At 38.2% G+C, this 13,890-nt stretch overlaps 1 protein-coding gene across 1 annotated transcript; it reads left to right on the top strand.

Moving 5' to 3' along the window:
• Window positions 1–10,615: 10,615 nt before the first annotated feature.
• Window positions 10,616–13,845, top strand: cd44a (CD44 molecule (IN blood group) a). Its single transcript, XM_026160723.1, has 5 exons — window positions 10,616–10,785; window positions 12,071–12,862; window positions 12,956–13,018; window positions 13,108–13,186; window positions 13,276–13,845. Exons 1-5 carry the CDS (start codon window positions 10,713–10,715, stop codon window positions 13,451–13,453), a joined length of 1,185 nt encoding a protein of 394 aa, XP_026016508.1. The 5' UTR covers window positions 10,616–10,712; the 3' UTR covers window positions 13,454–13,845.
• Window positions 13,846–13,890: the final 45 nt, after the last annotated feature.

The raw sequence follows: 13,890 nt of genomic DNA, 5'->3' as shown, positions 1-13,890 counted from the left end.
AGGGCGCACTTCTTTTTTTCAAAATAGTGTGTATATAAAAACTATAGGAAGAAACAAATATTTGAAGGAATATGTCTTTATGGACACTTTTTTCTTGACTGACAGTTTGCTTTTCACATATCAAAATGCAGCCCTGTCTAGTTACAGACAAAATCTTCACAAATTGCAATAACGTCCAATAAGATATTGTGGCTAAGCATGTATACGTTTTTTCAAAGGTTTATGTTAATTTAAGTTTATTCCCTGAACTGAGTATGCCTGTATATATAAATATAAAGTAGGCAGCTGCAACAGAAAAATTACACACTTTTAAGTCAATTTAAGTGTAAAAATTACACTGCTGTAAGGTCAAAACAAAAAAAATCACACATTTCACTATTTCTGGCTAGAGAATTTTCATAAATGAGTTAAATTTCTCAATGGATCACTGTACACTGATATACAAAGTTGTGACTATAACATTTAGTATGCATCCAATGCATTGTCAAGTATTGTCCTATATCTATCATAGGTTGTTTTGCTTACCAATGTAAGCTTTTTGTGGTAGTAGGAAGGGGTGAGAACCCCATTTGGAATGGGGCATTAAATTAAACCCATAAAAAGTAGAGTAACCATGCCAATGCACCGACATAACAGTTATTAGTCCACACCAGAATATCAAAGTGCAGTTTAATTCATTCAGCACATTTGTACCGGAATCTTTACTATACTATGCTGTGTATAATGTAGTATAATATATAATATGGATATATGGATAATATGGATAACAACTAAGCAAAGATGTGCAAGAATGAAACAAATTTTTTTAAATTACATATTGGTATAAAGACTATACTACATAACAAGGTATATCTGTAATAGTGTGCAGCCCTACAGAGCTGTGAAAATGTAGTGCAAGTCAGGACAGCATCCACAAACATTAGATGTTATGTTGAAAGAAATCTTCTGCCAAAACGTGGGGAACACTTGATTTATGTTGTTGGTCGTTGCTGTTGTTGTTTGGAGACTGTTGAGAGGTGGGGGTTCTCATGTGCAATCCTGCCATCTATACTGTTCTCCGATAAACCCACAGTATCATCAACCCAGGTGATTTTCAGAGAAAATGTATTCATAACAGCATGTTTTTTTCTTAGCGCAACGGAGAGGGAGTGAAAGAGACATGTACTGCTTTATGTAATAACTTTGTTATTGTTCATTACCAATAGCAGGGGTGTTGAACTCCAGGCCTCGAGTGCGGGTGTCCTGCAGGTTTTAGATATCACCCTGGGTCAACACACCTGAATCAAATGATCATCTAAAACCTGCAAGACACCAGCACTCGAGGCTTGGAATTGCCTACCCCTGCCTATAGCATCGTTGTCAGCTATATGGTTTGCCTGTTCAGACTATACAGCATCTGCTACCCTTAAATGCACAACAGTGCCTGTGTTTTACCTGAAGTCAGAAACTTACAGATTATTTCATAAGAATTTGTGCGCCTAGTCTGAACACGCTATCTGTTGGCTTGAAGCCTTTCCACACAGGCACTCCTCCCTCAGTTCATCCTTCTATCTTGTTGAACTCACTCAAAATCCTATTGTGTATGGGGAAGAGAGACTTCAAAGAGCCCTGTGGGCACTCTGTGAAAGTTCCCACATTGGTCACTTTTTAATCTGTCAGACATCAATGAGGGTTTTCCTCTAGCTGAGGTAAGTGGAGCAGTAGGATTTGTGCAACTGTTACCTAAAAATGGCCAAATAATAAATACATAGATAAATGCTCTAAATGCCATTAGCTAGATATTTGATGATCTTTCCTAAACTGACCCAAAATATACAAAATTTATACACTGAGACTTTCCTGGGCCAAATATGATCCATATTCATTCAGATGGATTTTAGAACCATCACCATGGAAAAAAGGTGGCAATAGGGAAGCTTGAAAATGCAAAACTACACATGCCATGTCTGTGAGTATCTTTTTATCCAGCAGTGGTGACAGAGTTCACTGTCATGGAGTATAGGAGTGATGATATATGATCATGTATTATGTCATAAGGAACAGATGTACACTGTATTGCCAAAAGTATTCACTCACCTATCCAAATCACTGGTAGTGTTCCAGTCACTTTCGTGGCCACAGTATTTTAATGGGAACGAAATATCTAACAATAATATTATAGTATAATATAATATTGCCAAGCAAGCTAGAAATGTATTTGAACAACAAGGAAAACAGAATTCCAACTTAATTAAACCAAAAGGATAACATGTAAATATGATAAGATAAAAAAAAACTTGTTCTGGGAATTTATTTTACATTATAACCAAGTATAATCTTTTTTCTTTTTCTTTTTTTTTGACTGAGGGAATTGTTTATACGCTGGCATAATTCCTCCATGTTAAACAAGATAAAAACATGATTACTGTGCTATGCTACTTATGCATAGAAATGTATTCTATGCATAAGTAGCTTTTCATTTTCATTAACCTAATCCTATATATGACCAAGCAACAGTAAAGTCAGACTATCCAGTAGGGTTTATTTTTTATTTATATTTTTTAATAAAGCAGAAAGCCTGTGAAAGAAAAAAAGAATCAATGGATCAACTTGACTTTTGTGACATATATGAACAAGCACTCATTGCTTGTTTGCTTTAAAGCAGTACTTCTTCATAAGGTGAAATAAACTAATATACAAAATTAACTTTTTGTTTATGGTCATTTAAGATTTGGTTGCCTAGTTGTGAAGTATGATGCAATTAAATGCTCCTACCGTTCCTATATTAAAGTAAGCACAGATGTTCTAATAATCCACCTCTGGGTTTTGGAGCAGTGTTGTTATGCTATTATAAACAGAGAAGCAAAGGAAACAGTTTAAGTCATTTTTAATAAAATCATCAATCAATCACAAAAAGTGATTGCTTGCGTTGCTTTTAAGTTGGAGTATAACCACAATGCAACCAGCGATGCGTGAAAAAATGCAAAAAAATGTGTCACAAACGAGTTGACTGATTACACCATCTGATTATTTACAAACTCTCACCAGTTCTCTGAGGATGAGTGCAGTAAGCCAGCGTTGTAACGTGATTGGAGACAGGTTCCTTCCCGCCAGGTGGGAGCAAACGTGGCTGCCCAGAGGCTGAGCGAATTGCATGCTCAACCTTTGGTTGAGCCATTGGTTGCTTGCACTACTTCCACGTGGTTGCCAGATGTGAAAAAGTGCAAACCAATCATTAAGATGATGCCACCTATTTTTACTCTTGTGTGACTTTGCCACGAATAGCAGAGTTTTAGACAGTATCATACACAACATGTATTTAATCATTAGCATGTCTCTTTATAAGAAGTACTTTCACTCGTTCTTTTTCCAAAAGGGTCATCACAGTGGCATAAACTTTACACCAAATGTTCCTGATGCTGTTTTCCCAATTCCCAGGTTTGGGTCTCTGTCCATAATCAAACAAAGGCTCGTTCACTCGTAAAGCAAATGTGTTAACCACTACACCACAGAGCCATAGTGTTTGTATGCTTTACTGAAAAGCATTGCTTAAAAACATAATCTGTCCTGTCTTTAAAGGGAAAAAATGATAATCTCTTACAAGAAAATACATATGATGAAAACACCTCAATAGTTTTTAGGGAATTCTGCTGATTAAGAAAACATGAGGAAAAATCTCTGCTGCATTTTAAAAAGCCTGAGCCAGTGGAGCAGAGGTTTGGAAACAGGGTTCCTACGTGAGACCATAATAAACAAGCTTTTTACACCAAGATCGAAATATCTTTCAAATGCAGATAAATAAAGCAGCAAAAGAGCAGACAACTTCAGATTTGTCCAGACTTGGCTCCCTCACCAAGTTATGAGAATCTGAAAATTTCATCACGCATGGCCCCCGCAGTCTTTGCAGTGCAAAAAGAATATTAGAATAAAACACAGTTTGCCAATAAACCTCATACCAACTGTGAAGCATGGTGTTAGAAATTCTATGAGTTGGAGTCTCTTTGATTTCACACAAACTCCTGGCAATGTTGGGACAATCAGTTGAGGATCTTGTCAGCAGCTGTCCTTTCTCACATGTAGCTCACAGCTCACAGATAGTCTGCTTTACACGCCTGGATAGAACCCGCAGGAGGCAGGACACATGACGCCCACTCGCTCGCTGTGAATTCACTAAATGGACAATTACCTGGACTATTTTTACATGGGTTCAATTAGACATCACACAGACTTTGAAGTTGTGAGCTGGCGAGGGGAAAGACCGTTTAATGTCTGAACCAACTGAGTCTGACATTTGCATTCTAACATACAGCTCTGCTGGGTAATGTCTGTGGTTTCAGGTACTGGTCCGTCAATGATTCATCTATAAATTAGGCCTCATATCAAAGAGAGCTTGAAGATAATGCGAGGCCATATTTTTAAAGTATTTGACTGGAGCTTTCAGCAGAATAATGATCCTGAGCACACCAGCAACCAAGCTACAACAAGAAACATTTTTGAATCACACTGAAATGTTGTGGGATATTTAAAACCTTTAGTACATGCAAGAAAAGAAAAAAAAAGGGAAGGAGGAATGGCTGAAGATGTCAAAGTCAAAGGTCATATTAAAGATCTATAAGATAGTATGTTTGTTAAAGGGCCTGTCTCTTGATTTTATTTATTTATTAACCCTTTAAAACCGGTCAGAGTGGGCACGCTCCGTTTTGCGTAACTATTTTTAAATCCCGGTAGCACTGCAACCACGTGAGCGAGCGCAATAAATTTTTTTGCATATGAAACCAGAGGAGTTGTACTTACATCTTATGCCATCAGCTTGTCCTCGGTCACGGTTTCCTTCCACATATAGCTTTGCTAAAACTGCATAAAAAGCGCTTGCAGCAACAAAAACATAATATTCCAGAAACTCGCTTTGCCGAGCCGATCAGCTGTTCATAACACTTCCTACATCCATCAGCGTGAACTATCGCATGTCCGCCATGACCTGCCCGGAACCGGAAGTGACGTCATTTTCGCGGAAATGTAGTTTTTTACCATCATGGCCTCATAACCCTATACTAGTGTTTTTTAAAGTTATGTTTGACTTTCTGACTTTCTGTGTTGTTTCTGGGATGCTTAGGACTCATATTGCACTGCTGGAAATAGTTTATTTTGATGCATATGCTGCTTTTTTGCAAATTTGCACTATAATATTTATTTTCGTTTTTCCTGCAGTGTATAGAAATTAGTGTATTTCAAAAATAAAACTATGAAGACACTCAAAATAAATTTCATGTGGTGGGAAACTATTTTGTGCAACTTTTTTGTATTTACAGTTTTGAGGGATACGCCTCTTAAATTTCTCTAACTAGAAATATATGTTAAAAAAACAAAAACGATTTTCAATTTTTTTGTAGTTTATTGCACTTTTTTGCAATTTATGTAATTTCTATGCACTTAATGCATGCATATTATTAAAATTTAGGCTGTAATGGTTGTATTGATGTATAGCAACTTGAAATGCTCCCAAAAATGGCTCTACAACATGTAAAAATATAATATAAGCTCTGGCGGACTTGGTTCTATGGTAGGTCTTAAGGGGTTAATCAAATATTCCTTTTGGTGTACCGACAGTAACAAAGTGGACTGGCTGTTTGTTTGTGCAGTTTCCATGATGTGATGACTTTTCCCATGTTACTTTACAACTTAAAGGAGCGGCACCCTACCTGCAATTTTTTTGTTTCATGCCAGGTAATGTTTTATCACATGTTCAGTGAAGCACATAGTCGGCCAATTGCATGTTCAGCACAAAAAAATAAAAATAAAAATGCCTGCCTAAACAGAAACAAAAACACCATTTAGTAATTTAGAACAGGTTATATACATGTTCCTTTTTCTGAAACATTTCTGTACGTCCCTACCTAAATAAAACTACTGGCTGGTTGATAAGGAAGAAAATTATTTGGCAGAGTCCCATTCTATCTGCCCTCCAGTTAAACTGCTTTCCTTCTTGTTGCTTCCAGGCAATATGGGGCATCTCTGAGGTTGGAATGTCATCCAGATAGGGTCACAACTCATAACTGTGTACTTCCTCAGAATTGTTAGCAGGTCTGATCTGTTTTCCAGCGAAGATTAACCCATATAACAGAATTCCAGTCCAGAGCTGAACAAGGAAGTAATGGTTAGAACAAGCAAAAGATTTTTTTGTTGCAAGAGAAATGTGAAACGGAAGAGGAGAATGTCATTGCCTTCAATATACGGCACTGTGCAAAAGTCTTGAGAAATCCATCATTTCTTTATGAGCAATGCTTTAGTGAAACTTGCAAACATTCTTGGAAATACCGGAAAACTGGACAGTAAGGTGAAAACTACACCTGTAGATCAATACTTGTAAACCTACAATAATTTGAACCAGCCAATCTGTGAGAGACACATGGAACTGTTCACTCTGGTGGCTCAGAGACACTGCCCAGTGTTATATAAACAACACAGAAAAAGGTGATCTGCAGTGTGTCCAGCGGACATCAGCAGCAGAAGCTTGAAAGTCAATATTTGGTGTGATCAGTTTTATTCTTCAGCACAGTCTGAACTCTCTTAGGCAAGCTTTCTTGTCATTTCTCCATGCTTTCTGAAGAACATTCAAAGCTTTTCTTTTGATGTTGGCTACCTTTTGTTCCCTTCTAGGTAGATGTTCCCACACTGCTTCAGTAATGTTGAGGTCCGAGCTCTGGGGAAGCCAATCCATGGCTCATATTGTTTCACTGTGTGTGTTTCTATCGAGGTATGCTTTTACTGCATTGGATGTGTGTTTGGGACCATTGCCATGCTAAAAAAACCCATATTTTTCTATGTACAGAATTCCATTAATTTTGACAAGATCTCAAACCATGACAGAGCTGAGAAGACATTCACTGTAGTACCTCATTCCCGACCTTCCTGATACATGCTGCAGATGATATGAGCCAACAATTTCTCATTTGGATTCATCACACCATGGCTTTTTGAAAGCACCCTTCCACTGAGGCCACTTTCTGATGAGGCTGCAGTGAACAGTAGATGGATCAACTGAAGAACCAGTGAAAACATTGTTCTGTTTTCATTTCCCTAATGACATGACTTTTGCATCTACTGTATAGAAATTGTTTTTAGACCTGACACTTTTTCTTTTGTCATATGCTTCTCTAGTTACCTCAAATTTTTTAGAGACAGTTGTAGAGACTCATACTCTGACTATGATAGACCATTGAAAATCTCCTTTCTGTCCCGGCTAACAGATGGATCCAAGTGCAGACAAACACGGGAGGTTCAACGTTCCAGCACCGACTACTCTGTGCCGCAGCGTTAAATAGTCCAGAGGGACGCTGCCTGATCAGCAACAGGTGTAGTAATCACTGCTGGCGGGTGGGCCAAGGGTGAGAGCCCACAATGAGCTCCACCCAGGCAAGCAGGAGAAAAAACAGAACAAACTTGTGGCAAGCCAGAGAGGCACAGGGACCATGACACTTTTTGGTGCATAAATCAACTATTAAATCAAAGTCGAATGAAAAAAATAGGAAAAGTATTATTTTTTGAAAGATTACTTTTAATAAAGTGAAGTTTAAAATGTGTTCTTTGCTAGGCTTTCTGTTATGTGTAGAAACAACAGTTGTTCATCCATTTAGTTGGGTAACTTTTTTATGCATGAAGGATTTCACAGATCAGTCTTAAGTGGCTTGAAAACAAAAAAAATGGTAAAAGGACTGGACAGAAAATGACTGAAATAGTAATGTCCAAAGAAAAACTTTGAAGCGCCTTCAGAAAGCCTGGAGAATTATTTCTCATGGTCATTTTAAACAGTATTTTTTATTTTGATGAGCATGTACACATAAGCAAAGTTTTTTTAAATTTTACAAATCTTAAATTCACAAAGTACATTTTTATTTATTAGGTTTTTTGTTTTGCTTTGTTTTGTTTTTTAGAGCTCTTCTTCAGTTGATCATATTGAGCATTATTGTTCTTTGTTTCCCACCATGGTATGTTAAATCCAAACACAGCGTTGAAAGCTCTGACTTAAAATAAAAGTCATGCAATCATGGTTTTAATTTAAAATACAATCAGTAGTTATGTATAAGCGTGTGGTCATGTCTATACAGTGGAATTACATGCAGAGTTATTTATGCATAAAAGTTTTAGAAACATCCAGTAAATATAGTTATTCCATTTCATCCATCCATTTGCTTCCGCTTATCCTTTTCAGGGTCGCGGGGGGCGCTGGAGCCTATCCCAGCTGTCATAGGGCAAAAGGCGGGGTACACCCTGGACAGGTCGCCAGTCTGTCGCAGGGCTAACACACAGGGACAGACAACCATTCACACTCACATTCACACCTAGTGACAATTTGGATTAATCAATTAACCTATCCCCACAAGCTGCATGTCTTTGGACGGTGGGAGGAAGCCGGAGTACCCGGAGAGAACCCACGCAAACACGGGGAGAACATGCAAACTCCACACAGAAAGACCCCGGCCTGATGGTGGAATTGAACTCAGGACCTTCTTGCTGTGCGGCAACAGTGCTAACCACCGTGCCACCGTGCTAATTCCATTCCATTTCAATTAAACAAAAATGCTTATGGAAATGAATTTGACAGTTGCAGTGTGTAGGTCACTGGGTTTGAATGCCTTGGGATTTTGAAGAGGGGAACAATGGTATGAAACATGATAACAGTAAGGCAGAGGGAACAAAGAATGGTTGCTAATTGGTCTGCACAAACCCAGTGAATATGCCACTTGAAAAAAGCCATGCTGTTTTGTAAGTGTGCTACTGTTTGTCCATTCATGTATCCCCACCCCAATATTAAGGGCTCCTTTAATATTGTCTTAAGGATGATGAAACCCATAGTTGGCTTTCATAGGTGTGCTTCGTTTTCCACATTTTGCCATTGCTTCAACTTCTCCAGAATCCTTGGGCAAGATGCTAACCTCAAGTTGCACTCAGATGGATACATATTTGTGTGACAGAAAACCCTTACATAGAAAGAGCATAGAAAAAAGTGCTGGTGTGAGTGGCTGAATGAGGTAAAGTGCTTTGAGTGCTCTGATAGAGTAGAAAAGCTCTATATAAGAACCAGTCCATTTACCATAGCTATAATCTGAAAGCTCAAAATACTCTTAAAAGTTCAACTGAACAATTTAATCGTGACTATAGTTCTACCAAACTATGTGAAAGACTAAGGCTTCCATGCATTGTACCTCATTATCATTGAATCACTTGCACCGTCTGGTTTGTGTTTTAGCCTGGTGATTCTTCCTACTGTGCATCATAGCTAATAAATTGTGAAATTCCATTCTTAACAGTAACAGAAACAAGCCTCTACTGGGTGTGGAATACAAGTCTGGACAAGAGCTCACCCACACACGCTGAGTAATTCATGACGAATGTCACAACTTCACGAATGCACCAGAACACCTGAGGCAATAGTCTTGCTGTGACGCATGCATCAATTTCCATCAGATACCAGCATATCACAAGTGCTATTATATACAGCACACACTGCCTGCAGGAAGGTGATATTCAGCTGAGATTGTAACAAAAATCTTCCTAGTGAAGTCAAAAATTGGATATTAAAACTATGAAACCAGGCCAACAATGTATTGCCTTGTTTTGTTAAAATGCCAGGCTTCTTCTGTGACATGGTTATGGAAGATAGAATGATAAGAAAGCAGTGATAAAAAATGATGTGTTGTCTCATGCATCTGTAGAACTGCACATAATGTATCATTTGTCTAACTGAGTCTTGAGCAGTTTCCAAGCCTCTCTTCTGTCATCAACAGATTTTTCCATTTCTGTGAAGGCTTTTTTACATGGTACCCAGAGTTTCACCCGAGTTTCCCTATTATTCAACTGCTGGTTGGATTGCATTACATAACACCCGAGCAATCAGTAATGATCCCTTGTATGTTTTTCTTTTCTCTTGCATGCTTCTAGCCTGCATTACCAGACATGGAGAGATGTAATCTTACACTCATACACTCCTTTCAAACAAAGGCAACAATGGCTAACTTTATTAGGCTTTTAACAGATTCAAATGTGTCAGAATAAGTTCCCGTGTGTATCTTTCTTGTTAAAAAAAAATCCACATGTCATACTTAAATGTAGGTCAATTAAAAAAAAAAATTGCACCTACCCCTTTAGTGATAGGCTCAGGTCCTTGCAAGTATTTCATGCAAACTGTATTTTTCCATTTCTTATATAATCTTAGTAGGTTTATAGATTAGGATACTGATACTGTTTTGACATTTGGTGCATATGTTTGTGCAGCACTTTCTTTCAACTTTTTCTGGCCCCTGTTAAACACCACAGAAACATAACAGAAACACATGGACTACTACACACTAAAAAATGTTCTTGTTTTGCCTTCATGTGATACAGCCCTGCAATAAATGATAACCAAATCCCATCATGCAACGCATTTGTTAGAACTTTCACTAGGCAAGGAAAATCCTGAGCAGGAACTTTACATTGATGTAATTTTGACATGAGTGCTGTGCCTGAGGGAGAAAAAAACCGTGAGAAAGTGGATAAGGAAGAAGGCGAGTCAAAAGGTGTGTCTGAGCTCTTGTGTGTTTCTGTGACGCTAGCTTTTGTGCTGTTATGACCTGCTGCTGTATAAAAAGGCAAAGGCATGATTTATCTGGCTCAAAGTATCAGTTCACTGTGCAATATAGTTCCAGCTGACTCTTAGTTACTTCCAATCCTTGATTTTAGCACCTTTCTCTATTATGAAGATGAGGAATCTTCTTTTGGGAGTTCTTCTGGGACTCCTTGCTGCTGTTCATTCAACACCTGTTAATAGTAAGTGGTATTTTTTTTAATAAGTATTGTAGTAAATTGTTTTTAGCAGAATTTTCAGCTTTTTTATTTCAATGTGGATTTGTCTTTGATAGTTAAACTGTAAAAACAACCACAACAAAGCTATTTATTAATTGATGATGAATGATGCTGTATAAAAAAGATTCCATCGCAAGATTTAGGAGCAAAGGGTGTTCTGTCTCAGACAAAGTAATTCCTTTATATCAACTGAAAGTTCACCACTTCCTGTCGAGCCTTTCTCTTTACCCCGTGAGTCAGCACTCTCCTGCTACTACCTAAATCTCTTTATATTTGAAGTATGGCACTTCCTTAACGAGTCACATTTCATTGTTAGTGCACAGGTCTCATTGGCAGAGCTCAATTAAACACAGAAGTCTTTGTGAAATGTTCTGTTCCAGGAGGTGCATTAATGAATTTGTCTTGAAACCAAAGATCAGCGAAGAGCTGTTACACATGTAATCTCATAGGGAACACCAGAGCTGAATGTGACTGGGCAGAAATGGTGGAGATGTGTGATTTGAGCTGAGCCGCTTTCTTTCATTCATCCTTCCTTTCTTTCTGTATAAATCTAAACTATACATCGTTTCATTGGTTTACTTACACTATTCCATCAGTGTATAAGTGGCATTTAACAACATAAAGCATTTTAAATATGGGCTACAAGGTTAAGGGGGACCTTTGGTAGTAGAACTGCTAACAACTCAATTCATGCTCCACGATACTGCTAATGTAAGGTCTACTTGAAAAATACCAAGTAGTTGTAGATGTCAGGTAAATATAAGAATGAATTAACTTATAAAGTATCTTAAAATAGAAATATTTGAGAAAAGAAGCAATTAAATAAAAATTTAAATGTTTTCTATTCACCAGCGATTATAATGGTTTACCAGAAGATATGTGACTTCCTTCCTTTGTGACACAAAATCCTAACAATGGCTTAATACTTTTTGAAAGACAGAAAGCAGTTATGTTGGCCTGGTTTATTTGGGTTGGTATTAAAACTGATGCTTTGATGGAGCTGTCTCTCTTTTGTTAACACACTAATACACAAATAGTCACCTAGGTTAATTATTACTGTCTCTCACCACACCTTATCAAAGCGGGTCACATAACAAGCTAACACAAGACTTTGGGCTGAAGCAACATAAGCTCTGTGTGGTCCTTTTGTGTTTAACAAAGCTTGGTAACTTTCCTCCCTACTCATTTCAGAGCCAGTAGGTAAACACTTAAGATGATACATGGATTTTTTCCTTTTTCTTTGTCCTAGCTGTGACCCAGAACCCTGCCAACCCTGATGCAGGCTTTCTTGAGGATGCCATGACGGAGGGGTTCATTGTTGGTCCATCGCCTACGCTTACAACTGAAACACCCAAAATAAGTGCCACAGTTCAAGCATCACAGACACCGGTTTACAACTCTGAAGATATGACCGAAGGAAGTGCTGCTGGAAAGATCAGTGACATCTTAACAACGTCCATCTCACCTCATGAAACCACAACGCTGAGTATTTCAAATGCTCAGACCTCTGGATTCATAGAGAGTGCCGTGAATGATGGCAGTGGTTTAGGAGAGAACAGTGACGAATCACCGATCGCCTTCACACTCGATACCACAACAACGAATGCCACAAATGCACCGACTTCTAACTCCACAGACAGTTACATGTTTGAGGGGAGTGCTGTCGAATCAACAATACCCATCGCACTTGATACCACAACAGCAACGCATGCTCCGACGTCGGACTTCACAGAGCATTACATGTTAAAGGGGAGAGGTTCAGGATATACCTCACCTTCCCTCTTTAGCCATACCACCACAACATCAGTGACAAGTGAAGACCAGTCAATCAACACTTCAAACAACAACGTCTTCTCGCAAACTACTGATCCTACTGTCTCTACCAGTGACGTCACAACAAACCCGGATTCTGGTTCAGGGTCTGAACTGGTTTCTAAAAGCACCACTATGACATCTGGCTCGAGTGTAGAAACTAGCACTGTATCATCAATACTATCAAAACAAAATCGAAATTTTCAGCATCGGGAGAACATTAATAAAGGTAAATATTTTGTAATTAACAATAAGTACCTGTATGTTAAATTGTTGTGGTGTATATGGAGGGGTTTACAATTCTATTTTTATGTGCAATTAGCACCACAGACACAGACGCAGACGACAAACACTGAAACGACACACAAAGGACACGTTACACCTGGTGAGTCAGACAAAAACCACACTTCTGCACAATTAATACATGAATAACACTCATTCCACCTTTATAACACACCTCTCCCATATGACCAGATTGGATCATCATCCTTGGCTTTATCGTTGGTGTTGCAGCACTTGTAATACTCTGTGTTGCCATCGCAACCAGACACAAGTAAGACTCATATGTCAGAGAAACGAACAACATATCTGAGTAGATCTTCTCAAAGCACAGAATTTTAATTAATGTTTTTTATGTTGCAGGTGGAATGGACCAAACCAGGCAAATCTGACAGTGGCTTCAAATAACCTCTCGAACCAGAAGAGGGAGCGAGAGATGGAGACTTTCCTGCCTAATGAGAAACCCAAGGAGAATGGACATTCAGGGGAGTACACTGTCATTCCCCTGGAAGATGTTCCAGAAAATGGTCCCTCATACTGAGATCCAGAAACAAACCCTCTGAAAAACAGAACCGTGAGACTGTGTTTCAAGCACAATAATTTAAAAGAGGAACAAAATTGTCCAAACTGCGGAGCAAAAGGGGATTTGTGGACTCTCACACCTCTGATTCCTGTCTGAATGACAACAATATGTCTTTTCTTTTTTCCCCCACTGACTTTGAAAAACTTTGATGACACCTTTATAGCTGCAGTAAATTTTGATTAGTCTATTTATTGCATTATTACGTTTTTTTTCTTTCTTTTTAAATTTTTAAATTATGTGTTGGTCAGGTAAAGTGTGGTAATGTCATTTATTTCAAATGGAGCTAAACTCTCTACAGTGTTTTTTTCCCAGTTTTTCTTTGTAATTCACGTGGTTTCCTTTTTTCCAGCTGGCCTTTTTTTTTTTTTTTTTGTTAAAAGTGTCATTTGTTACAA

The sequence above is a fragment of the Astatotilapia calliptera genome, chromosome 1 (assembly GCF_900246225.1).
Source record: "Astatotilapia calliptera chromosome 1, fAstCal1.2, whole genome shotgun sequence".
In the NCBI taxonomy this organism is placed as follows: domain Eukaryota; kingdom Metazoa; phylum Chordata; class Actinopteri; order Cichliformes; family Cichlidae; genus Astatotilapia; species Astatotilapia calliptera.
The sequence above is the reverse complement of the archived record's forward strand: the minus strand, read 5'-3'. Positions and strand labels throughout refer to the sequence as shown.